The sequence below is a fragment of the Protopterus annectens genome, chromosome 5.part0 (genome assembly GCF_019279795.1).
Source record: "Protopterus annectens isolate FY-2018-M chromosome 5.part0, PAN1.0, whole genome shotgun sequence".
NCBI classification, from domain to species: domain Eukaryota; kingdom Metazoa; phylum Chordata; order Ceratodontiformes; family Protopteridae; genus Protopterus; species Protopterus annectens.
This window is the reverse complement of record NC_056735.1, coordinates 258183389-258209035: the sequence shown is the minus strand read 5'-3', so window position 1 is coordinate 258209035 and position 25647 is coordinate 258183389. Positions and strand designations below refer to the sequence as shown.

Genomic DNA, 25647 nt, shown 5'->3' with positions numbered 1-25647 from the left:
CATCTATTGCCAAATTAACAAAATGGCTTACAGTATTCTGTCTTCCCCAAAGATGTCTCACAACTAGTTATTTTTTTTCCACTGGTACAACCCCCAGTGACACTGTGGTCCCTAGGATAAGGATGTGTTGACAAATCATACAATCATCACAGTGACCTCCTATATGTTATATGTGCAGCCAAAATTTGGATCTCCATCCCTTAGAGTATCAGGCACTAAACAGGCCCGTGCTCTCATGCCCTATAAGATACTAACCACATAATGACAGCTTCCATAGCATATTTTTCTTTACCTGCCTGCTGTCTTCCACTCATGTACTTTTTCATCCCAGTTAAAAATTTCTTAATTTCTGTGCCCAATATTCTGTTATTCTACTTTATCAAATATCTATTCCGCCTTCCTCCTCTTTGCGGTGTCCAGTATTCTATTTTCTACTCTGTGAGATGTCTGGTAATCTTTCTAAAACATAGCTCATTTTTTTAACAGAACTTCATTTATTATAATTCTTGCAGATGTTCTATATATTATTTTGGTTTTCCTCCACACTGCTGTTGAACAGTCCATTTTTGCTTGATGTGCTGAATATTTGTCTAAATCTTCTCTGCAATCTTTGATAGAATACTGCACAATTTATTACTGTTTGTGGAGCTTTTCTCCCTGGGTCACCAGTGAAGCTGAACTTTGCTCAGTAAGAGAAACAAATGTCAGTAAGCAAGCAAGCAAATAAATAAATAAATCAATAAACAGATTTAACTATGTGGCACTGGTGTCATTTCAAAGTTGTGGCAAGATCAAGCCATTTTTTTTATTTTTGGTTTGTCTGTCATTAAGCCAAATAAGTGACCAGTCTTTCTCATACCTTTTCTTGTTACAGCCCAGAAGCTACATAAACAATTTAGCACAGCCAATCAACTAACAAGTTTTGTGGTACAAAAATAAACTAGACTATGCAGAGAAAAGACAGGCATGTTTGGGATGCAAAACTCCATGACAACGAATAAAATTCGGGCTTGAACCTTGGACCATGGACTTGTGAGGTAGATAACTTGTCTGCTGGCTGCAAACCTGCAGGAGTTTTAAACCAAAGTATGCATATGCGGCACTAACATAAAAGTTTCTCAAAAGATCTCAAAGTATATATATATATATATATATATGTATGTATATATGTACACATACTAAGATTCAAACACCTAGTTACCCAGTGTATAGGTGTATAATAATAACCCCCTACGATTATATAGAAGATGGCTGAAGAGAATTTATGTGCTGATATCATCTGTCAAAAATCTGCTGCTAAAATGACTATGCATTCAACCATAACAACTTATCCTCAGAAGTCAATATATAAACATTTAGTCATAACATATATGTGGTACAGTACTCCAACAAAGTAAACATTCTAGTATTCCTGGGAAATGGAAAGACATCAGAGGACAGACATAAAGAAGTCCAAAACAACAAGTCCACAGCCAGATAATCCACAAAACTTCATTAACAGAATCTCTAGTGCCTCAATTAAAGAATTAATGGTAGGAAGTATAATGTAAAAGGCAATTACAGTTGTGACTCAGAAGGAATAGTTTATCCCTTGTGGTGTCCGCGCAATAAGTTTTACATTGGGGAAAGTAAAAGGGCATTTAAGGTGCATCTCCAGGCGCACTAGAGGGACATTAGGAAGGTAAGAATAGAAAAGCCCTATTATTGCACATTTTAAAACTCACCATGGTATGAATGAGGGGGGACTACAGGCTACTGTTTTAGATCAGATTTATTGTGGACAATTTGATAATATGGATATAAAATCTAGATTGTTTTATAAAGAAACAATTTTTATATTAAAATATGATACTTTGATCCCTAAAGGTCTTAACTTAGAATGTAACTGGAAGGCACTTATTTAATTATCCATTTATTTGTTTAATTTATTAGTTAAGTGAATAATTGGGTAAGTGAATTGTGCAATTTGATTTTTATTGGTGCTGTTGTTTAAGTGTTTGTTCAACAGTTTTATACTCTGTAAAGGCTTGTGAGCTAAGGCACTAGAGATTCTATTAATAAAGAAGTTTTGTAGATAATCAAGCTGTGGACTTGTCATTTTGGACTTTTTTCATGGTTGTTGTATCATGACAAACTTAAAAGAACCCTAGTCTGCTTTGGGAATAACAGTCCAGCTGAAGAAATTTAGTACCCAACGTTATCAAGTCACAGCTTAGATGTAGCATAAGCTAGGCCATCACTAAAATGAGCTTGTGAAGCAGCTGCCAATTCAGTATAGTATGCCCTCCATACAGAATAAATAAATGCAATTGCCAAACTATTTTGACAAAGTTGCTTGCACACTTTTTCAAAAATCATAGCGAGACAGTATGAAGCAATGGAGATCTTGCGTTCGCCGTTGCTTAAAAAAAAAAGAGTTATAGTAATGGAAAAAGTCCGGGCGACTGGACCTTTTTTCCATTACTATAACTGATTTACAACGTGTATGCTGACCAATCAGCATGCACGGTTTTGAATATTAATGGGGGATTGTTGTATAATAGAAAATACAACAAAGCAGAACTGAAATAATAAAATAACTAAACAGTCTACAATAGTTTGTAAAAGGCACATCCATTTTAAAACAGCAAAAATTCTAAGGTTTGACAACATGAAACCAACAGCAGGTCTAAGTAGTTTCAAAGAGGCACTGATGTCTGGCATCAAAGAAGAGGTGGCACTTTTAAGCAGAAGGAAAAAGAACTGAAAGGCACAGATTCCAAAATGGTAAAGGGAAAAAGTTCAACAGTTTTTGCTGACACAATGCAAAAGCTAACTGGAACTTGTAAGCAATTATGTGGATTCTCAGGTAAAAACGAGGAAGTGAAAGATGAATGCAGTGCTCTTGTGCAAGCTTAGAAACCAAGTTTTCTACAGAAGGGAAGACAGAAATTGAAATATAGTCATCTGAGAACAAGCAAGAGAAGCTACAGTAATCTTTATTTTGAGATGAACAGAAAGACAAAGATCTAAAGAAAAATAAACAGTAGTAAAATTATAAACTTTGGAGCCACCCAGCCAGGCAAATCACAGCTGTGGTGGGCTCTAGCTTTTGACTGGCTTACTAGCCAGTTGGTTTTCATTCTGTTTATGAATTCTGTGCCTCAAAGCCAAGAAGTGTAGCAAGAATGAAGCAATGGATACAACTGCCCAAGGAGCAAAGTTTTAAGGAAATGGATTTGCTCAGGACTGAAGCACTTGCTTCCGTGCTTAGTGTGTGGTATTAGTTGCAGCAAGATGTTTGCTGCAAATGTAATTTACTTTTTTTTAAAGTAGAAAAGACCTTTTGAGTTGCATTAGGTGCTGATATGGAAATAAGGGTAGAACTTGGTTAGGCTTGTAAGGGCCTTAGGACCATTAGCCTAGTAACTTCCTATTATCTTATGATTGTCTAGAGCCAAGGATTACACCACCAGGTGACTAGCCTTGCCACTATAGTTCATCAATACCACACACACTCGCATACCTATGACCAGTTCAGAGTGTCCAACATGCCTACTGCATGTCTTTGGAATGTGGGAAGAAATAAGAGCACCCAGAGGAAACCCATGTGAACAGAGAGAGGATATGCAGACTCCACAGAGAAGACACCCCAGCCAAGAAATGAACCTGAAAACCTCTTGCTGTGAGGTGACAATGCTATCCTGTGCACCACTGTGCTGCCCAACACACAAATGTATCTCTCTCTCTCTTATATATATATATATATATATATATATATACATATACACATATATATATATATATATATATATACATATACATACATACATACACACATATACACACACACACATTCGTACTGTTGGACAGGTTGTAGCCCAACATATGAGTAGCAACAGCTGTCCCTGGAGACAGGAATGTTAAAAACAAGATTTTATGAGGCTTAACACCAGGGAGTAAGACTGAGGCCTAAATTTGAAAGTGTATGGTAAAAGAATTGAAGATGTCTCTATATGAAAAGAACTGATTTGAGGGTCGGCTTGATCTATGAGCAGGCTAACCTTCAGCCAGAAAATCCTAGTATTAATGAGAAAGAAGGCTTGCATTTGACTGAAGGAGTTTTTATCTCTGGGATGCTCTTTACAGTGATACCTAATAGTGTAATAAAGCTATTAGGAAAACTAAACCTGTGTCACCTTTTATCTAGTCCAGGACTGCTTCCTATGGCCCATTGCTTGTTAAATTTCCATTCTCATACAAGATGTTGGCGAGTGCAGTATATGGCATAGCATGCACTTTTCAAAATAATGTGTTCGTACAAAGAAATGTGTGCCAGAATTTAAATTCAAAAAGTCCTGATTATTTATTGTGGTCTGGTTATTATATTTTGTTATATGGCTTTTTTGTAACAACTGGTTTGCAATTTTTCCCTAGCATCATTCACTGTCCAGGAAAGGGGCTACACTCTAAGTAGGCATACAATTCCAAAAATTCTGTAAGGACTTCTTATTGGCAATGCTTTTTGGGGTCATGAGTAGGCATATATCTATAGAACTGAAAACCCATATATGCTTTAGAATGTGATGGTGCTGCCTCTTGGCAATTTGAACCAAATAAAAAACGAAGAATGGCTAAATAACATAAAAGGTACTTTATTAAAACAGTAAAACATAACAAGATTTTTGCACTATACCAAAGTTTTAATAATTTGGTTTATTTATTTGCCAATAAGGTCAAGTCAGGTTTTAGACTCTCCAAAAGTCTCCAGTGGGTAAGATGATATGGTGCAGGATCAAGCTTCAACTTTTGTTTTTTTCTTATCTCATGAGTTTGTAGTAGGTTTATATCCTACCTCATACATAATGGATGTTGGCTCATCTAATTTTTCAGATCATACATGCATCTCTAAAAAAACTATTCTGTTTCTTACATCACTAAAAGGAAATACTTTTATCTTTACAGAACCATCCCTGGATTTGCACATGCTGGAACATTTTTGCCCAGTCTTTAGCCTTTCATTTACTGGTAAGGTTATATTGAAGGCAGCCTTAACACAGCATGCATCTTTTTTTACTACACATTATCTTCTTGTTCCACATCCGTCCTGTATCAGGAGCTGCTTTACTTCCCCAGTGAGTACATGGTATGGCAGCTCCTGATACAGGACGGATGTGGAACAAGAAGATAATGTGTAGTAAAAAAAGAAAGAGCCCTTGTATCTCAGTGATTTTATTCTTTCCTGATCTTTATTGATTTCTCAGCAGCATTTAGCACTGAGATACAAGGGTTCTTTCTTAATTAGCTGTGCATTATATTTCTGTTAATTTTCCATTATTCTTGATTGGTTTACTGTTTATGTTTTATGATGCACGCAAAAGACTATTTCAGGAAATGATTCTCTGAAATTCTCCCTGTGACATAGGTTTTCACAGCATTCACCTTTACCCCATTGCTGTTCATGGTATATGTGCTCCCACATATTGATACCATTCAAAGGAGGAGCTTGTGGAGTCATTGGTATGCACACGATTTCCAGTCACACACCTCTCCTTAGCTAACAGGACTGTTTGAATGCCATCTTTAATGGGATGAGGAATGGTTATATATATGGTGGGAATAGGGTGAACTTTGTGTTTGGGTACAAGATAATAGTGTCATCTTTGATGGTAGGACCAGGCGGTTGCAGCTGCTTAGAGATGAAGTCTTCAAGTCTTCATCTTAGGAACATTGCCTAGATCAAGTACTTTATTCTTTCAAAAGACCTTGAAGTGATAGTTCAGTTTTGGTCATTTCACATTTGGATTACTGCAATGTCCTTTAACTGAGGCTTCCTGATGTCAATGATGTTATTATTGACTGCTTTTTCAGAGTGCAGAGCTGTGTAGCTAGGTTTCTGTTGGATACTGCCTATCACACTCATATCACTTTTGTATTTACAATTTGCCAGGGTTCCCAGTAACCTGCATGTAATTATAAAATGTATTGGCACTTACACACCCAGCCTCTTCATTACATAGAACCTACCTACCTAAAGGAGAAACTGTCACCCTATTAAATAGCTCAGGTATTCTGCTTAGCTGAAATGGAGAAGCTACTGGTTCCCAAGATGTGATCATAACTGCTGGGAAAACCTTTTCATATCAGGGTCTATATGTGGAACTTAGCACCTTGCCAGTTTACCACTATGACCCGGCTTTCAGGAGATCTTTAAACACCTTTTTATAGCCTTTTCTAGTTGGTAAATACTTCTGTAGTTTTGTCTGATACCAATTGTTTCAACACTCTGCATTCAGTGCTATATTGCTAGTTATTATTTTTGTATTCAGACTGATTCACTATTATGCAAAGGTGATACATACAAAAGAAATACAATTTTACATTAAGCAAAGAAATACAATAAAGAAAACCCTTACCAAAGATACCACCAACATCAAACAATGTGGATAAATCACCAGCTCCCTTTGCATCCAGATGTTCTAAAATGAAAAAAGTACATACACATGTTAATTATCTCATTTTTTTTTCTTCCTTTACTCAAGTATAGATAACTGCAATTTTAAATAAGGGAAGAGCAGAGTCTTAAAATTGTGATATTGTTATGAAAGTACGCAAAGTACATGTAAATTCCATAAGCAGCAGGCCTTGCTTGTCCATGACACTGTTGGGTTAAAAAAAAAATCATCACCAGGTTTACCCACTGATGGTGAAACCAGACTGAGAAAATGACAGAAATTAGCATTAAGAAAAATTATCACTGCCTACACTAATTGGCCAATGTGGGTTCACACACGCACACACACACGCGCGCACATATACTCACACACATGCAAACATATGCACACACACATACGTACACACACGCAAACATACACACGCACACATACACACGCACGCACACACACACATGTGCACACACATACATGCGCACACACATGTGCACACACACGTGCACACACACATGCGCACACACAATCATGTGGACACACATGCAGACACCCAAACACAAAAAGATACACATGTTGGGGGGTGGTATAATGGTTGAGATGTTTACCTTATAAACACAAGGTACAGTGTTTGATTCTTACCTTTGAAAGTGAAATTGGCTAGAGTTAAAATGGTCCACAAAGGCAGCTAACCTAGTACTTACCAATGACGACGCACCTAAGCATTTCAGGAATAAGCCTACACACACTCATGGACATACTCACCCACACTACTGTATGTACAGTCCAAAGCATCCACACACACACACACACACACACACACACACACACACACACACACACAAACGTACACATATATGCACATATTCTGCCACATTCATGCACCTACAGGTATGGGCATGTACACACACACACATGCACGCGCAGACACACAGAGTTCCATTATACTTCCTGTATCTCAGTGATTCCCATGGTTGAATGCCATTAAAAGATGGTGCCCACGTTTACTTCTAAACAAAAATTTACCTCAGAGTAATTCTCTAGATCACTCTGCCAAGTTAATTATGAGTAATGGCCATTTTGCACATGCTAATTAACATTAGCAGCTCCCCCAGACTACTGCATCCACAAGCAGCTTCCCAGATTAGGTTGCTGCCTGCATTATGTTCCTTGTGAGAGGTAAACCACAGCTGTAGATTGGTCTCTGAATTGGAGATCCTTACCACAATGTGTGGCAGTTAGCACAGAGGACTAAAGCTCTGAGGTGTTAAGGATTTGTTTTCCTTTGTTTAGGGTACACGGTTAGATTCCTTCCGCTTTCATTTGCCTACTGTGCAACTCTGAGCAAGTTACTTAACTTGACAATGCTCCTGTGTCACCCTGAAAAGGGACAGTTTTGCCCAGTTGGTTAACTCGGTCAACAAATAGGTGAATTAATACAAATAAAATCTTCCAGGTTAAGACTTTCGCACTATGGTAAACTTTTCTGAATCCCAAAGAGTGCATCTTGGTAAACTATAATATGGTCTATGGATGAGCAGTGTTTCATGCCATCAAAAATGTTATTTAGAATATAAAACAGTCTCATTTTAACTAACTTCACTTTAAAAACTGGATATCTTTCACAGTGCCGCACATATAGACTCAGTGCATTACGCATGTATTTATTTTACATTTTGATAACTACAGTATTTAACTAGGCAGTATTCATTTTCACCACAGGCCCGGGAAGGAAAACCCTATCTAAATTAGAGAAAGTGAATACAAAATAAGACACTGAGACATTATATATGTAAATCAAATATTGATATCAACAACATAAATTAAGCTTAACAACATATACCTAGCCACAAAAAGGAGAATATGGAACAATGAAAAAACCTTCACAGACAAGTAAGCAGATGTTTACAACAAGATAACAACAATAAGGTTATGTATTTTTTTAAGTCCATTTCTTCTCCCATCTAATTAACCATTGATCCCCATCCTTTAATCGCCTATGCATTCTTTCCTATTTTTTTACTACCTGAGGACAACCAGGAAAAAGAATTAAGATCTGGAGTTCAAATATACCATCCTCAGGGGATCAGAACATTTTTTTCATGCTTAACGGTTATCTCCTCACACGCATTATGGCAGGCAATTAAACTGCTGAAGCAGAATCTGCAGTACTGACCAAGTAATGTATATGTATGTCTGTGTGGTGTGTGTGTGTGTGTGTGTGTGTGTGTGTGTGTATATATATATATATATATATATATATATATATATATATATATATATATATATATATATATATATATATGGGGCTACTTTGAAAGGCTGAACATCATATAATCAAAATCCATTTTTGCAAAACAAAAATAACGAAAGTTTAAAGACCCAAATGGCAAATTTTTCTAAGGGTAAGTAAACAGTCGCCCAAGCTTAAACAAAACACACACTGAAGTAACTAAAACCTACCTAAGTGGGGGGCTATGCCTCCCACACAGCTCCACTCCCCCTAACTATATATACCGACTTTGGGTTCACACTACAGTGGAGAAAAGGGCATGTTGGGTACTTGCTGTGGGTTTTTGTGTGAGGGTTGAAGGAGAATGTAAATGTAAGTCATGGTTACAGGAATTCCTAGTGTAATGGTAGGGCAGGCTTTAGGACCTAGAGAACAAGGGGGGAAAGCAGTGTTCCTTTAAGGGGGTGTTTAAATGAATGAATCTGCAGATTTCATTTGCAGTCTATATTCTGTGAGTATTAGTATTGTGGGCTGAATGTATAATGAAAAAAGGAAGGCCATGTTCCAGTTTGAGTACAGAAATATTTTTGGCAATGTCCCTGCAAGCAGTGGGTGAGAGGAGGTGAGTGATCTTGTAACAGACTTTTAATTTCACAAGAACTTTATCAGTTACAAAATCTGTTATGTGCAGTAAAGGAGAGATTAAGGTCAGGTTTAAGGATTAGGTACCTCTATTCAGTGACACTAGGCATCATGTTTCCATTACAGAATTACTGGTTAACACTGTGAGATCAGAGTGAGCTTCATTCTTTAGTCCTGGATTTGAATGCTTCAATTTCTAACTAGTACTGTGACTTTAACAGAGCCTCTTAACCAAACAGTTCTTCAGGTTACCCTGGGAAAAAGACACTTATGCATAGTGGACTTACTCAGATACTATCTCAATAAAATAAATAAATAAATCTTTGTATGTTAAAGCCTTGAAACTTACCCACATTTTTGATGTACAGTGGCAACCAGAAGAGAAAAGTATAGCTGACTAGTTTAGCAAATAGCAGACAGAGGGAAAATTCTATGACACCCTAGGGAGTAAAAAGAAAAGCAACAATTATCCACAATATGGCAGGGAATAATATGAAAATGTTATTAGATATGCAATTTAATGTAACAGTGGTCAAATGCAACTGATTCAAGGCCAAACACAAATTCTCATTAATATGCCAGCTCAATGTTAATTGATTATTTGCAACTTACTTACTTATCAATCTCATTTCCCTGAACTACAGTAACACGCTCCATTTTGTCTTCAAAAATATTTTTTTCTAATACTGTTTCTAACAAGTAGTTCTGCTTGTACTTCTCAACGATAGGCATGCACAGGTACAGTAATGATTAAAAGGTATACTATAACTGCTGTGTTTTCTATTTTTTTTTTTTTTTCCTTAATTATTTACAGTGACAGCTAGGCTGGTGAAACTATGAAAGAAGACAATACATAAATACATTTTTGTACTGCTGTCAATATTATGTTGCTGAATGCGTCAGGCAAATAAATTCATAATATGTGGGCTGGGAGGGTCTATATCATTATGTCGAACGATAAAAAGAGCGAAAACCGAAAGCAGTAAATTTCGAAGACATGAAACAGAGATTGTTTTTCCCAGGGAAAAAAGTTGCTGCTCCGCCAAAAAAAAATTCAAACAAAATAAAGTGGGGGGGGGCTGTGCCCCCCATACCCCCTACTTAAATATACTAACTCTGAGATCACACCACAGTGGAGGAAATGGCAAAGTCCCGAAAACAGCCCAGAGATTTTTTTTCCCTGGGAAAAAAATTGCTTTTCAGTGTGTTCAGCATTCAGTGTTTTTGACTTTTAGTGTTCAGTAAAGAGGGTTCGCTCTTTTTATCGTTCGACTTCTTAATTATAGACCTGGCTGAGATTCAGGAAAGATTTACCTTTTTAGTTTTATAGTTGGTCTTGGGTGGACTGCGTTATGCAATGTGGGGGCACAGCAAAAAGTGGGTCCAAGAAGGGCATAGGCAATGTGGAAGTACCCTTTGGTTGACAGAGTCAAGTACACCATGAGATTCAATAAGCTGAAAAGACAAATAGCATCAAAGCTAGCAATACACCAATGCAACACAGAATACTATTAGTCTAGGGGGTCCCTGAAAAACCAGGCTATGCAGATCAGGGAAAAGGGGATCCCAAATAAGATTTGCCACTGTGCCCAGGTGTTTCAGCTAATTGGCGATTCTGAATGTCAATGACTTGTTTTGTTGTGAGTGACCTCTCAAACCTCTTGAATCAGAGGCCGAGTGACCTCTCAAACCTCTTGAAGCAGAGGCTGAGTGACCTATCAAACCTCTTGAATCAGAGGCAGGGGGGCATTTAGAAATGCCAATCAGCTGAAACACCTGGTGTTCATAAGGGGCATTTGCATATATCCCATGGACTTCTGATTCAAGAGGTTTGAGATGCCACTCATTGGAAGTTCCAGCTTAGCTGGAGTTTTCATTTAGTTTTTAGCATAAGGATGGAAAATTGATGATTATCAAGAGAAAAAGAAAATGTGAGCATAGAAGAATACATTTTGCATGCAAGAGTAAATAATATGAGTTAGAGACAGCTTTATAACAGTGCTTCAAAAAGATTTTTATTAAATGGAACTCTCATGAATAATTAATTAAGCAGCTTGTTGAGGTGAATAGTTACACAGTAACTTACTGTAGCAGTCCCTCATCAAGCTACAAACAGGCCCAGCAACCTAACACAATGATGAGGGACTGCTGCAGTGAAAATTGTTGTGTGACTGCCAGAGACATGAAAAGAAACTGATAACAAGCCGTTTCCTGCAGCCCATGGTTTGAATCCCCTCAGATACCATTTAGCTACTTTATTACTCTGAGGAAGTCATTTATCCAAACAGTGCTACTGCGCTGAGAGTAAAAAAGGTCTGCAAGAATCAGAGTTTTACACCAGTTAGCAAACATGAATAAACCCATACATACACACACACAAAGTAAAAACTACATCTCTGAATATTATGACTAAGTTATTTTATTGAGCAAAAGATGGAAAACAGCCATCTTGAATGGAGACACAGACACCACCAATAGATAGTCTAGTTTTGAACAGATGCTTGGCAATTCAGAAATGCTCTCCCATAACGCACAATTTTGAAACTGCTACGTTCTAAAAAATCTTAATAGTAGCTATTTTAGATGCAAAGAACTATTTGTTGTCTATTGATTCAAACTAGACATCGCAGCATTCAGGCGCATTCCTTTCAATCACAACAGACTCAGTCTGCCCTCATGCTGATGGCAGTTTCAGTAGAGTGACTTCTTTACAATATTAGGCATACTTGAGAATGTATATATGTATGTTCATACTGAATTAGTTACACCATTCAAGGAATAGAACATATGGTACTTTTCCGTTATCGGGGCAACACTCTAGCAAGCGCATGCAATGACTGTGCAGCTGTTAGCCCTGAAGCGGTTGTTTTAAAAGAGAAAGAAACAGACAATGTGCTGCAGTGTTTGTTTGGTTTCTGTGAAAATATGGACAGCTGAGGGGTATGCAGAAAATGTAGGTTAATAAAATACCTGTTCCATTAACTTTTTAAGAGCAATAATTAAAAGTGATGTCTGATTTGGGGTCTGTATCCCTCCGTTATATTTGGCTTTGTCCAGATCTTTTGCAGTAACAGGTTAACAGTTATGCATTTTGTGTTGTGTAGTAGCCTGCTGTGAGTGAATGCAGAAATGTGTGGTACTTACAGGTAGGCTGTTGGGGTACACGCACTAGTGCTTCTCCCATTTAAGCAGGCAATGTTCCATGTTTTGGAGATGGAAATTTGAGAGCTGGAAATCTGCTCAAATTGGTGCATATGAGTGCAGCAAATAGGGCAGATGTTCACTGTCCTGCTGTTGTGTTGCTTTATGGTTGTGCGGTTTGATTCTTGTGTGGGTGTCCGTTCGAAATAGTTGGTCTGCTTCTAGCTACACCTCTCAACTAACCCTGATTTTGACTTGGATTTTACCCGAGCTTCTTAATACGTCCTAAAACTGGTGATTTAAGATGAATGGCATTCTATAAATGAAAGTTATAAACTTGTATAATTCAGAACATGTACGATAATTCAGTCTCCTATCCTGTCAGGTTAATAGATGAAGTGTCCCAGATTTTTTCTGGATTTGAACCCAATTCTTTGGGTATGTATATACCTCTTACTTCCTGCAGAGTTAGTGTAATGCTGCCAGTTTCTAGCATTCTGCATGCAATTGATTTTTGTTCTTAAATTACATCAGTTGTGCACCTCAGTAACGTCTGTATATATAGTTTTCTATGTCATTAGTTTGGGTTTTCTAAAGCCGGTACTATAAGCTTCATTTGTAGTTAAGTGAGGCTGGTGGGTCTTTAGTGTGGCCTCTGGTTTTATCCAGTATCCTAATGTGCTTATTTACTTAAGTAAATCCATATCAAGCGTTTCATACCTTGCTATGTACCACAATTCTAAAATTTAATTTGAAGATTAATTATTTGCAATATACAAACCGTAAGATTATTACTCAGTAATTATGCTAAAGTGGCATAAATGACAAAAAATAAAACACAGAAGCAATATATGTACTCACTGGTATCCTTAAAGCACCAAAGAAGCTAATAGCAGACATCCCATTCCCATTCGACGTGTCAGTGTTCACAACAACAATATGAGTACCTGGGATAAGGCCATTTTCTTTACCAGATAGAAGACATTGCGTATCTTGGTTCTGCTGTGGAAAGAATTGCTTAGTTATTCAAAAAGCATTTCACAGCTTTTGTCTCAGTTAAAATAAATACTTAAATGTCAGAGTGTGTGTATGTATAGGTATAGATATAGGTGTGTGTGTGTGTGTGTGTGTGTGTGTGTGTGTGTGTGTGTATGTATATAATGTATATATATATATATATATATATATATATATATAGGTATAGATATATAGCTATGTGTGTATACATATATATATATATATAGCTATGTGTGTGTGTGTATATATATATATATATATATATATATATATATATATATTTATATATATATATATACATAAACAGAAATGTGGACTGTACAATGGTCAAATTTGCCATGTATTCATAGGTGATTTTATTTATAGTGTACTTTTTAATGGGAAAACCCAGAAAGCAAATGATTGTCAAATATATCTGTGATGCTAGCACTTTACAGCAACAGCTCATTTTAAGCCAACAAATACAAGTTAAAAATGAATTATTGTTGTTAAAAATACAGGTCACATAACTGCTAGGTTTTGGTTATAGCAATGTAACATCAGAGATATTAACCAACATTGTGTAAATATTTATATTATATGTGTACCATTTCTGCTATCTAAAGAAGAATATAATTTTTTCATAGCTGCACGTTACCTTAAAAATATATATAATTGGCGGCAGCCCAACAAAATATCAGAATCATGAAAGCAAAAGATTTAAAATGTCAGCAGAAGTTAATATCAGCAAAGAATCTAGTGTGACACTAAGGGTGGTATTAATAGTTATTGTGCTTAGGCATAAAGGCAGTCTGTGCAAATCATACAAAAGCATAGCCATAGTGCAATTCAGAGAAGCCATTTGCACTTGAGTGACTGCTTTCAATGAACATATGCAAACGAAGAGCTAATAAGATTTAAATAAGAAATGGTGTAGAACTTCTTATGCTGTTTACAATTCAGTCATTTCTGATGCAGTTCTGTGCCATATGCAGAGGCATTATAAAAGGTGAAATCTTGCCATCTGTACCTACTTTGCTGACAGTCTAGTTACTTTTTGATATCAGGTGCTTGTCTTTGTCAAGCCAAAACCACTTGCCCAGAGTGGCACTTGACAGCCAAGAAGGCATAGATATAGACAAAGAATAACACATTATAATTTTAATCAAGAAATTCTTGATAGATTTTGAGTTAAGGCATATTTGTAAGGGCTTTAGTGAGTTTGTGTGGTTTACAGGTTTCAGGGGATGTATGGCCTTCCTATACCTGTGGGTAATAAGGCATGTATAGCCCTCACTATACTTACCACAAGAACCTTCAGAGACAGACTGGGGACACATTTGGTATTTCTCACACTTTTGCCTTGATGATACTTAGGCAGTTCTTCAACATATTCCTGACATTTGTGGATTAGTATATTTATCTGTCAGTGTTGCCACAGATCCAAGCCAGAACCATGAGTGCCCTCTATGGGATGACATGTTTCCCTGAGGTGCCTAGTGTAACAGATTGTAATCATCTTGCCATTAGGGCCCCATCAGGAACATGGTGGGCCAGTACCAAAATAGGAAGGGTTACCATTCCACCAACTGCTAACAGTGTGTGATGTATGGGTGTGCATCACCAATGTATCAGCCCAGCATCCTGGCACTGCCCATAATTCTCATATCTGGTACACAAACTCACTCTACCACCTCTTCCTGCATGGGATGCCCCATGACCACCTTGTTGGTAAGTGGAAATGTTTTACAATAATTGTGTCATTTGTTAAACCTTGGTAAATATACCTCTTATTACTAAACCACCCATTTCTTGTGGCCCTCATCCCCCCCCCCTTTTTTTGTTTTCTTGTATTTACCAGGTGATGCAGGCTACCCAACACAAACAAATCAATGAAGAAATGAGGACTTCAGGACAGAAACACAAGTAGCTCCACCTACAGAGAAGGTCAAAGAGAATAGATTATGGTGGTTTGGGCTCATGCAGAAAAGCTGAATGTGAAGGCTGCCAGACTAGCTAGATAAAATTTTGTAAATAATTCTATGTCATTGTAAAATTATATTAATGTAATCCACATGCTTGTTCACAAATGTGAGAAAACTGTGTTAAATGCTGAACTTCAAAAATGTAACCACAGTGCACTCAGCTGGAAGAAAACTGATAAGTCAAGCATTGCATGACAAGATGTCCAGGCGAAGACATTTCTTCTGTTGTTTGAGACCAGAGTTAATTGCTAGATTTTACATATACAATGTCTTTTATTGCTGTGGCCTCCTGCAAGGTGCACATTACCGAAAGAAATGTAAGTTCCGAGTTTCTGTTACCTGGGAAACCAGAGTAGTGTTAAGAATGATGTAACGTGAAGCAGTACTGTTATCAATTTAAGGACAGAAAGGAAGGAGAGCATTTTAAATTTGTCTTCAGAACTGATCAATCACCGGCATTTCCTTTGCTCTGTCTGTATGTAAGTAGGACCTTAGACTTTAGTGTTTATCAAGAAATAGACAGAAAATAAGTTTAGACTAGCTGTTTTCTACATTTATGTCAGACTATTCTTCTTCTTCTTCTTTCGACTTTTCCCGGTTAGGGGTTGCCACAGCAGATCACCTGTCTGCTCATGATTGGCAGTGGAGTTTTATGGTGTCGAGTTGCCTGCCCGGCACCCAACCTTCCACAGAAGGCACACACATGCACACACAAACACACCTAGGGCCAAATTAGAGTTTCCAATCCACCTACAGCATGTCTTTGGGATGTGGGGGAAACCCACACGGCCACAGGGAGGACATGCAGACTCTGCACAGAAGACACCCCAGCCGAGGATTGAACTGGAGAACTTCTTGCTGTGAGGTGACAACGCTAACTGCTGCACCACCGCAGTCGCCCTATGTCAGACTATTCTACAGTATTATTTTAAGCATTTTCCTGTGATTTCTTAAGTCTTAACTAGCACTGTGAAATTGAGAAGATTTGTCTTGTGCTTTTATTATTTTTTATTAAATATTTTTAACCCTTTCAACTGTGGCTATTTTGTATAGAGATAATTTAAGCTCTAGAATACATTGCATGTATATAGTGATACTGTGCAAAGCCACTCTAATAGTCTTGCTGCTCAGTCACACTTACTATAAAGATATCAGTAATATTACACAGTGAAATTGGTCGCCCTTTGGGAAGTGTCTTAGGGTATATGATAAGTAGGGGTCCTAGTGGCAGTGATTCCTACCTTATAGCCTGCAGAGAAGGGGGCATAGCTGGAGAACCTGTGTCAGCCTTACTCAGGAGTGTCTGTATGTTTGTATATAACTCATATTTCAAAGTGTGCATGCGTCAGCTACTTGGGCAGGGACATGAAGCACTGGTTGGACAGAGAGAGTGCTAGGAGGACTTTGCTTGGGATCTTGGCTAAGGTCCCCACTCTATAGCTTTGCCAGTGGGGAGTCTTATTGGGGATCTGGAGAGAAAGGAAGAAACCAGCCCCAGACTGACTGTGATCGCTGTGTGCTCTTAAGGGAAATTGTACTTTACTGTGTGTGTATTTGTTATCCTTCCCAATGTGGACGTCTCTCACTGGTGCTAGTGGTGAGGACTGAGGCTCCTTGATTACTGGGCCAGTGCAAGGGCATCACATATTAATTGGTTGGCAGTGGTGGGATATCCACACCACATATTAATTGGTTGGCAATTGGCTTGTAGTGGTGTGGATAGTGAATTATTGTAGCTTGTGTACAGTGATCGTTGAAGGTTTTTTTTTTACTCTAAATCAGCCAGTCAGTGAATATTCAGAGTTCAGATCACAACTGTTTTATTTCTTTTGTTAGCTTAGTCAGGGAGATCAGGCAAGCATGTCAGCAGAGGAGTATGGCAAGCTGACAATGGGCCAATTGGCTGAGATGTGACAAATTCACCACTGTAACAGGAACAGACAAGCAAAAACTGAGGGTAATGCTGCTCAATACTAGACGTCTAAACCTCAAAATGCACTCCTTCGAGGCCCTCCTTAAAATGGAACACATTGATATCTGTGCAGTGACTTAGACCTGTTTCAAGGGTCCAGAGAGCACCCCTGCATTACCAGGCTATAACTCATACTACACTTTTCTGCCACCTAACCTGGACCGGAACACCAAAGTTGGAGGTGTGTACATATTCATTAAGGATATCCATACCTCCCGGCTAATTGCTCAGCATAATGCATCTGAGGTTATCCAAGTGCAACTAACTCTGGGGAAAACTGCAATCCAAATTGTAGCTTGCTACAGATTCTCCACCATGCCTCATGATTCCCACTCCTCTTTTCTTGATATACTGGAAAATATTAGGGTTCAACTAAACGCCCTAATAATGGGCAATTTCAACTACCCCACCATTAACCGGGAAAACTACTCATGTACTAACTCCTTCGCGCAATGCTTTCTGGAATAAATAAATTCCAATGCCCTGGATCAACTTATCCACACCCCCACCAGGGACAACAATATCCTAGACCTAGTCATTACCAACATGAGTGACTGGTGTTCCACACCTGAAGTCAACTCCTCATTGGTCAGATCTGACCATAAGCTAATCACCCTAGATATCCACATCCCGCCACCACCGCCCCCCCCCCCATTAAGGAAATCACAGTAAAAAATTTCTCCAAAGCCAACTTCATGCTTCTTAAGACAGAAGTGGCGAACTTCATGAGACACCCATGCAGATGGACAACACAGTTACGACTGCTGAATCCTACACAAATGCACTCTATAAGCACTTACACGCGTGCATGGATTGTGCTATCCCAAACAGAACCAAGACGCTATCCTCCAAAAAAAGGAAGCCAATCTGGTGGTCCCCTGCCATAAACAAACTCTATAACAGAAGGAAGAAACTGCTGCAAAAGAGAGTAAAATCCCATGAGTGGAGGAGTTCCCTGGTCAGTCTCAGTAAGAAGCTGTGATCTCTTATAAGATCCTCCAAAGCTAGCTAGGAAAACAAAATCGCCACTGACTCTAAAGACGACCTCAAAGCATTCTATAGCTATGTCAAGAATCTCAAAGGCAATACCCACATCTGCTCTGAGTTACAGCACAACAGCATGAAAATTATAGAACCAACTGATATTGCCAACGTCCTGGCAGATAGGTTCAGTGCTAACCTTACCCCCCTCTCACCCCCTAAAGGGCTCATATCTATACAGGAAGAATGCAGAGTCCCTGTAATCACAACTATGCAGGTAAAAGCTGCACTCTCTAAAGCCAAAAACACAGCATCCATTGGAATGGACAACATCCCAGGCTGCGTTTTACACGAACTTCAGAACAAACTCGCTCCCCACCTAAACACCATGTTCAGTCGTAGTCTCATATCAGGCTTTGTGCCCTCTGAATGGTGCACAGCAACAGTTATCCCACTCCACAAAGGGGGAGCCACCACTGATCCCGGGAGCTATCGCCCAATTAGCCTGATGAGCCTGGTCTGTAAGGCCATGGAACGTATCATCATGGAACTCAAACAAAGATATTGGTAACCTCCAAACTCTGGACCCCAGCCAGTTTGGGTTTGTGAAAGGAAGATCATGCCTCCTGAACCTGATCAACTTCTTTGAGGCAGTCACCAAAGCTGTAGATGAGGATAAGGTTGTTCATACAGCCTATCTTGACCTCGCCAAGGCTTTCAACACCATCCCCCATTCTGGAATTATAGCTAAACTCACTAAACTAGGTATAAATCCCTACATCACAAGATGGGTTACCAATTGTCTCACTGACAGAACCAACACTGTAAAAGTTGTAGATTCCAAATCTGACATCAAAACAGTAACAAGTGGAGTACCACAGGGTTCAGTCCTGGGACCTCTCCTGTTTGGTATCTACTTCTTTGAAGTACAGGCTAACATAGAAGGCCTTTGGCTAATGAAGTTCACAGATGACTGCAAACTAGGAGCCATAGTTGAGTCCCCAAATGATGTGGACATCCTACAGAAGGGCCTCACTGAGACAGATGCCTGGTGTCAGAGCCATGGCCTCAATCTCAATGCCAAAAAGTGCACTGTCATCCCCTTTGGTAAAACTCTGTACCCGTGAACTACCACATAGGCTGCAGTCTACTTAATGCCGAATGTGTGATGAGACCTGGGCACCCAGGTGGACAGTAGTCTCTCCTTTAATAATCACATTGCCACAGTAGTCAGAAAATCCTTCTACGTGGCACACCTCATCACAAAAGGGTTCTCATCCAGGAAAAAGAGGTCATTGTTCTCCTCTACTCATCACTCATTAGACCCATTATAGAGTACAATGCCTTTTTTGGAATGTACCTCACAAGACATCTGCAGCAGCTGGAAAGGCCACAGAAGTACCTCACACAGAGGATTACTGGCCTCAAACAGATGCCCTACACTGACCATCTCAAAAAACTCCAGCTTTACTCCATAGCATATTGCCTACTCCGAGGTGATCTCTGCCCAACATATAAAGCTATGTCAAACCCAGAGCTGTTGGACATGCTACACCTAAAGAAATCCCAATCCCGCTGAGCTACACGCTGTAGGGACCTAAACCTCATCACCACAATAAACAGAACATGCTTGAGGGATAGATTCCTGTCCCAGAGACTTTCCATACTCTAGAACAAGCTACCAATCTGTGTCAAGCAAATGTCATTAGCACTCCAAGAAAAATCTTGATAAGTGGATGGGAAATACACCTCAGGGATCACTTTGGTGGCTCTGCTCGACAGGGGCACAGGAAAATAACTTTCTTGGGTGGTGTAAGCCAGGGAACCTTGTTTGCTAGGCTTACTTAGGCCCTTGGGCCGATAGCCTAGCACCTACCTATGAACCTATGAACAAGAAAATAACCAGATATCCTGCACAGGTTGTTGTTTGTCTTTCGGCTTTTCCTGGTAAGGGGTCGCCACAGCGGAACTCCGGTCCGCTGATGATTGGCAGTAGATTTTTACAAAACGCTGAAGTGCCAGCTCGACGCCCAACCTTCAACAAAGGCATGCCCATTTACACACGCATGTCTTTCAAAATGCTACCCAACTGCGGGGAGGACATGCACTCCCAAGCCAAGCCGAGAATCGAACAGGAGGACCTCTTGCTGTGAGGTAACAATGCTACCGCCGTACCACCGTGGCACTATAAGAGATATTACTGAAATTTTATGAAATTTTGTGTAAAGCAGAGGAATGTGGAAATCAAGAAAGAGTACAAATGGAAATGTTTATAGAAGACTTAATTATGCCAGGGTTAAAAGGAGAGGAGGCTCAACAACTAATAGTTAACATAGGAGAAGATGACATAAAAATGGTGACTTAACCAATCTACAGGAAAATCTCCAGGAACAGATGGAATTTTTGTGGAAGTTTGGAAGCTAGGAGGGAAGAAAATTACAAAGATCTGGAAGATTTTACTTAACAGTATTTTAAAAGGAGGGGAAGTGCCAACATCTTGGAATAAAGCAGTGGTAGCTGTAAAGACCCATCAGACCATACTTCATATGGGCTCATTTCAATTTTAAACAGCGATTATAAGTTGTTTATCTCTATACTTAGTAAAATATTGATAGCTATGGATGAATGTGGTTTTGTGGAGGAGAGACAAACATTTGACTACATTAACAAAACAATGATGACCCAGAGGGAAGCAGAATGGAAGTAAATATAACTATTGTTGGTGGGTCTTGTTGTAGAGAAAACATTTGACAAAGAAAGCTAGGGTTTTATGAGTAGGGCAATGGATGCATTTGCATTCCCTGATACAACAGTAAGGTTTATTGGGGGGAATATATGAAGGATTAGAGGCAAGAATTAAAGTAAGAGGATTCATCTCTGATAACTTGTATCTGAACAGAAGAATCAGACAGGATTCTTGTGGAAATATATCCTCCTGACCCTTGTATGTCTAGTTCCTGGTGTTAAAACATTTTTTTTATATTTTGCATTCAATTTCGTTTCAAAACTTGCCACATACCTTTCCATTTTCCACTGAAAACATCACTCCAATTACTTTTACATAGTGACGATTTTCCTTCCATATAGTCTGCTATTAATCTCCTCTGCATTGTTTTAGATTTCCATATGGCAGAATTATCTAGCATTAGTTTCTTTATAACCCCATGATCACTACACATCAATGGCGGCAAAACTTGACACAAAGTAGCAGTTGTAGTCATTGCCTTAGAAACACAAACCATGTCCTGTATGTTCCATTTCCGGATTGTTTTTTTTTTTTTAAATCTGATGCAATTATTGCTCCTCAACATAGGTTGTTGGTAATGTGAATTTATTAACAGCTGGTGTGGTTAGCTCAAAAGACTAACCAAACAAAACCAGCTCCTGATATTGCACTGTTTACTTTTTGTAACTTTGTGGAGTTTGTTATAGTTTTGTCTTTGGATGACAGATGTCCTTTTGTTGGTAATGCTTAATTTATCTGCCTGTAAATTTCTGAATAATAATACAACTTTGTTGTAGAATTAAAAGTCTTAATCCAAAAGGTCACTCTATTGTGACTGCAAAGACATGATTCAGAACAGAGTTTCAAAACTTGCAATATCTCCGTTCAGGAAATAAGGGAAAACTGATGATAAAAATCAAAGGTGGAAATTATGTGTGCAAATACAATGACTGGTTACACTAGAATAACATAAAAAAATTTTTTGAAAATCATCCCACCTTTTCATCACTAGAAACATGTCAAGAAATTCTTAATGTGGTGCCAACACTTAAGTTTCTACTAATAATCATATATTTTGTAATCATGCTACCGCTACACCCAGGCAAAATTATGAACTTGTTTGGTTTAGAAATAACACTGCCAAACTTGTAAAACACAGGTTTAAAAAAATAAAAAGCAAAAGCAGAGAGCGGTATGGTACCTAACTGGATAAGAATGTCACTGTGCTCATAAATACCATATTAACTGCTGCTATAATGATTACTTTTAGGAAAAGAGTCTGCCCTTTATTAATGGTTTGTCTTGTGTACTTACCTCATGCTGAAGGGCTTTTAATATATGTCCATTTGATTTAAACCCATTCATACCATTTAGATATTTTTTCTGCATCTGAAACATATTAACATTATTTATTGTCAACCAAAATTTCTGCTTCAGCCAAAAACTCATTCATACATATTTGTCCAAGAATCATCACATACGTGTTACTACAACATTATAATACTGTAATGCACACTTGTTCATTGAGCAGAATTGGAGTAATACAATGCGCATTTGGCAAACGATCAAAGAATAAAAGTTACAATTCATTTCTACAGTCTATGTGTGAACAATACATAATTATCATGAGGGAGGTCAACAGTTGCATTTTTTTTCTGCTTGGACAGCAATAATTTTAATAAAGTCTGCTGGACTACAAATACTGCAGAGTAAGCAAAAAACATTATCCATGTAGACTTGCCCTGTAAAATGTGTTGCAGCTTGGTATTCAGGTTACAGTGCCTCACAGATGGATTATGCTAAAAGGAAAGTATTCTACAACTTTAGTACAGTTTGTAAAAAAGATCAACAATTAGAAAACAATTAGAAAACTTTACCTTGCAAAGCAAAAAAAAAATGTATATACATTACAGAACAGTACCCACAAATATCAGAATATTATCAAAAATTATGGGGCTGTATGATTTGAATGCAAAATTGCACTATCTGCACAAAAGCGTGCATCTATGGTGGATGCTTTCTTTAACAGTAGATTTGAAAGACGGTAAACTGCAGCAAAAAATCATAACTTTTGGATTATTCATCAAGCAAAGCTTTGGCCTGAAGCCAATTTTTCTAATGTTTAATATACCCTTATGTGTACGCCAGTGCTAGTCTCATGTCAGCATTAGCTGTGACACTGTGAGCAGGTTATCATGAACGAAATACACTACTGTGAACTAACTACATATTAATAACATCTGCTATACAAGGGATGACCAAAAAAGTAAAGAGGCAAATGAGAGAGGGCACACTGGTCTTTCACTCAAAGATTTGCTGTTATTTTAAATGTCCTGAAAAGAACAGGGTGATGTCTAGCTGTATTTCTGGAGCTACAGATAAAATTACTATCTATACCAATGCTACTCTCCTAGGTGACTTTAACTACCCTAACCATCAACTGGCAAATCTGTATCACCAACAAATACAATCAATACTTCATAGACTTTATTAATACAAACTCTCCTGAGCAAATTTTCAATCTGGCTACTAGAGACCCCAGTATCATTGATACTGTCCTCATAAACACGGCTCCTTCTTGAAGCTCACCTTCTGTCCCCTCCTTTGTTAAATCTGACTGCAAATATATTATCTTCTCCTTCAAAACTGATGCCCCCCCCCACACACACTGTAAATGTTGTCCTTAGGGATTTCTCAAAAACAAACAAATAAAGCTCCCACCTATACCACTAATTCATCTTTACATTTAAATAGTTGCATTGAGAAATCCATCCTTATCCACTCCAGTCTTACAGTGGAATGCACATATTAAATTGTTTAACAAAGAAAAGAAAATAAGTTCATGCCTTAATCTACATCTCTCCACCTTAAAAATGCACTGAAAAGGGCTATCAAAAGCCCTTGTAGCATCAGAAAATGTAAATTGCAATCTGAACTCAAGGTAGGCACTTTCACCAAAAGCAATTATAAATCCATCTTCAGCTGTATCAGGAAGCTAAGAAGTAACAGATGACTATACTCTCAGCTTGCCTGCAGTCCCACTCGGTTTTGAAGGAAATAGCCAATACCTTTCCAGACAAATGTAGCTCCAATTTTACCATGCCCACTCACTTATATATTCCTCCTATCCACAGACCTCCTCCTTAAAATTACCACAGGCCAAGTTCTATTGTCCTTATCCAAGGCTAAAAGCACTACTTTCATTGGATCTAATACGATAGTGGATTACCTACTTATTAGCACTGTACATAGCCTACCCAAGCCTCTCCTTAACCTTTTTAATCTTAGCTTATTAACAGACTGTGCACCTGATGCTTGGAGAATTGTCATTGTGATCCCATTACACAAGGGTTGCTCTACCACTGGTCCAACCAATTATGCAACCATTAGTCTCATCAGTCTTATATGTACAGCTATGGAGTGCATCATAACGGAGGTCATCAATTATTTTTTTTCCCTCATTAATAAAGACACAAGCAAACTCCTTGCCCTTGAATTAAGTGAATTTGGCTTTGTCAAGGGCAGATCCTCTCTCTTTAACCTTGTCAACTTCTACAAAAATGTCAGTGAAGCTCTGGGCAATAGTCACTCCATCCCCATTGCCTTTCTGGCCTTTTGCCAAGGAAACCCATGTAGTAAAGGTTGTAGTAGCTTCCTCATAATGTAAAAGCAGGTCTAAGTACTATGTCATCTCTTTCTTGGCATGTAATTTTCTGAGATCACTCTAATGTTCCAGACTTGTGATTAAATAAGTTTGATGATGGCTGGAAAAAAGAAGTTATGTACTCACCATAACGTTCCATCTGAGTAGTTATACTTCATTTTTCTGCAACCTGTGGGTATTCAGATCCATATCGGATCCTAGCCGGAAAATTATTTTCTAGCATCTGCTCCAAGCTCCTCCCCTACCCATAATGCACAATCCATCTCCTGCCTTCCCTCAGATCGAGTTTGCTGCAACTATACACATTAGCAACTCAGCCCAAAGAACCCAACATACTTATGGATATGATAAGGTCAGGGGGGATGGAGGGAGGGAAGGTTGCATAAAAATGAAGTATAATTACTCAGATGGAACGTTATGGTGAGTACATAACTTCTTTATCTGAAGTAGTTAACTTCATTTTATCTGCAACCTGTGGGACAGAGTCCCCAGCTACTTAAATCCTGGGAGGCACTCATGGAATGATATTCCTGAGCACCGCAGAGTCAAAGGATGCTCTTCCTCTGGAAATCAGGTCTAATTTATAATGAGAAATGAAGGTATGTGGATTTGCCCAAGTTGCTGCTGCGCAAATGTCATCCAAAGAAACCCTATAACAAAAGGCAGCAGAAGTTGCCATGGACCTGGTAGAGTAAGCTTTAATTATACCAGGAGGAGATAAACCTTTTGCTTTGTAAACATACAAAATGCAAAGAGTGATCCATCTAGCTAAAGAAACCTTGGAAATGGCCTTTCCCAAAAAAGGTTTGAAAAAGGAAACGAACGATTGGTTGGACTTGTGGAATGACTTTGTTCTATGAAGACAGAAACGAAGTTTTCTATG

General features: G+C 38.5%; 1 protein-coding gene across 3 annotated transcripts in view; it reads right to left on the bottom strand.

The window, feature by feature from the left end:
* Positions 1-25647, bottom strand: part of SLC37A1 (solute carrier family 37 member 1) — an 815749-nt gene that overhangs the window by 210225 nt on the left and 579877 nt on the right. For 2 of the 3 annotated variants that reach the window (XM_044072224.1, XM_044072226.1), the window contains exons 10-13: positions 22415-22489; positions 13303-13443; positions 9650-9740; positions 6396-6458 (exon numbers count right to left, since the gene is read on the bottom strand). In XM_044072224.1, the coding sequence (XP_043928159.1) occupies positions 6396-6458; positions 9650-9740; positions 13303-13443; positions 22415-22489 (370 nt within the window). The remainder of the gene's footprint in view (positions 1-6395; positions 6459-9649; positions 9741-13302; positions 13444-22414; positions 22490-25647) is intronic. The other variant, XM_044072225.1, reaches the window with a different exon arrangement.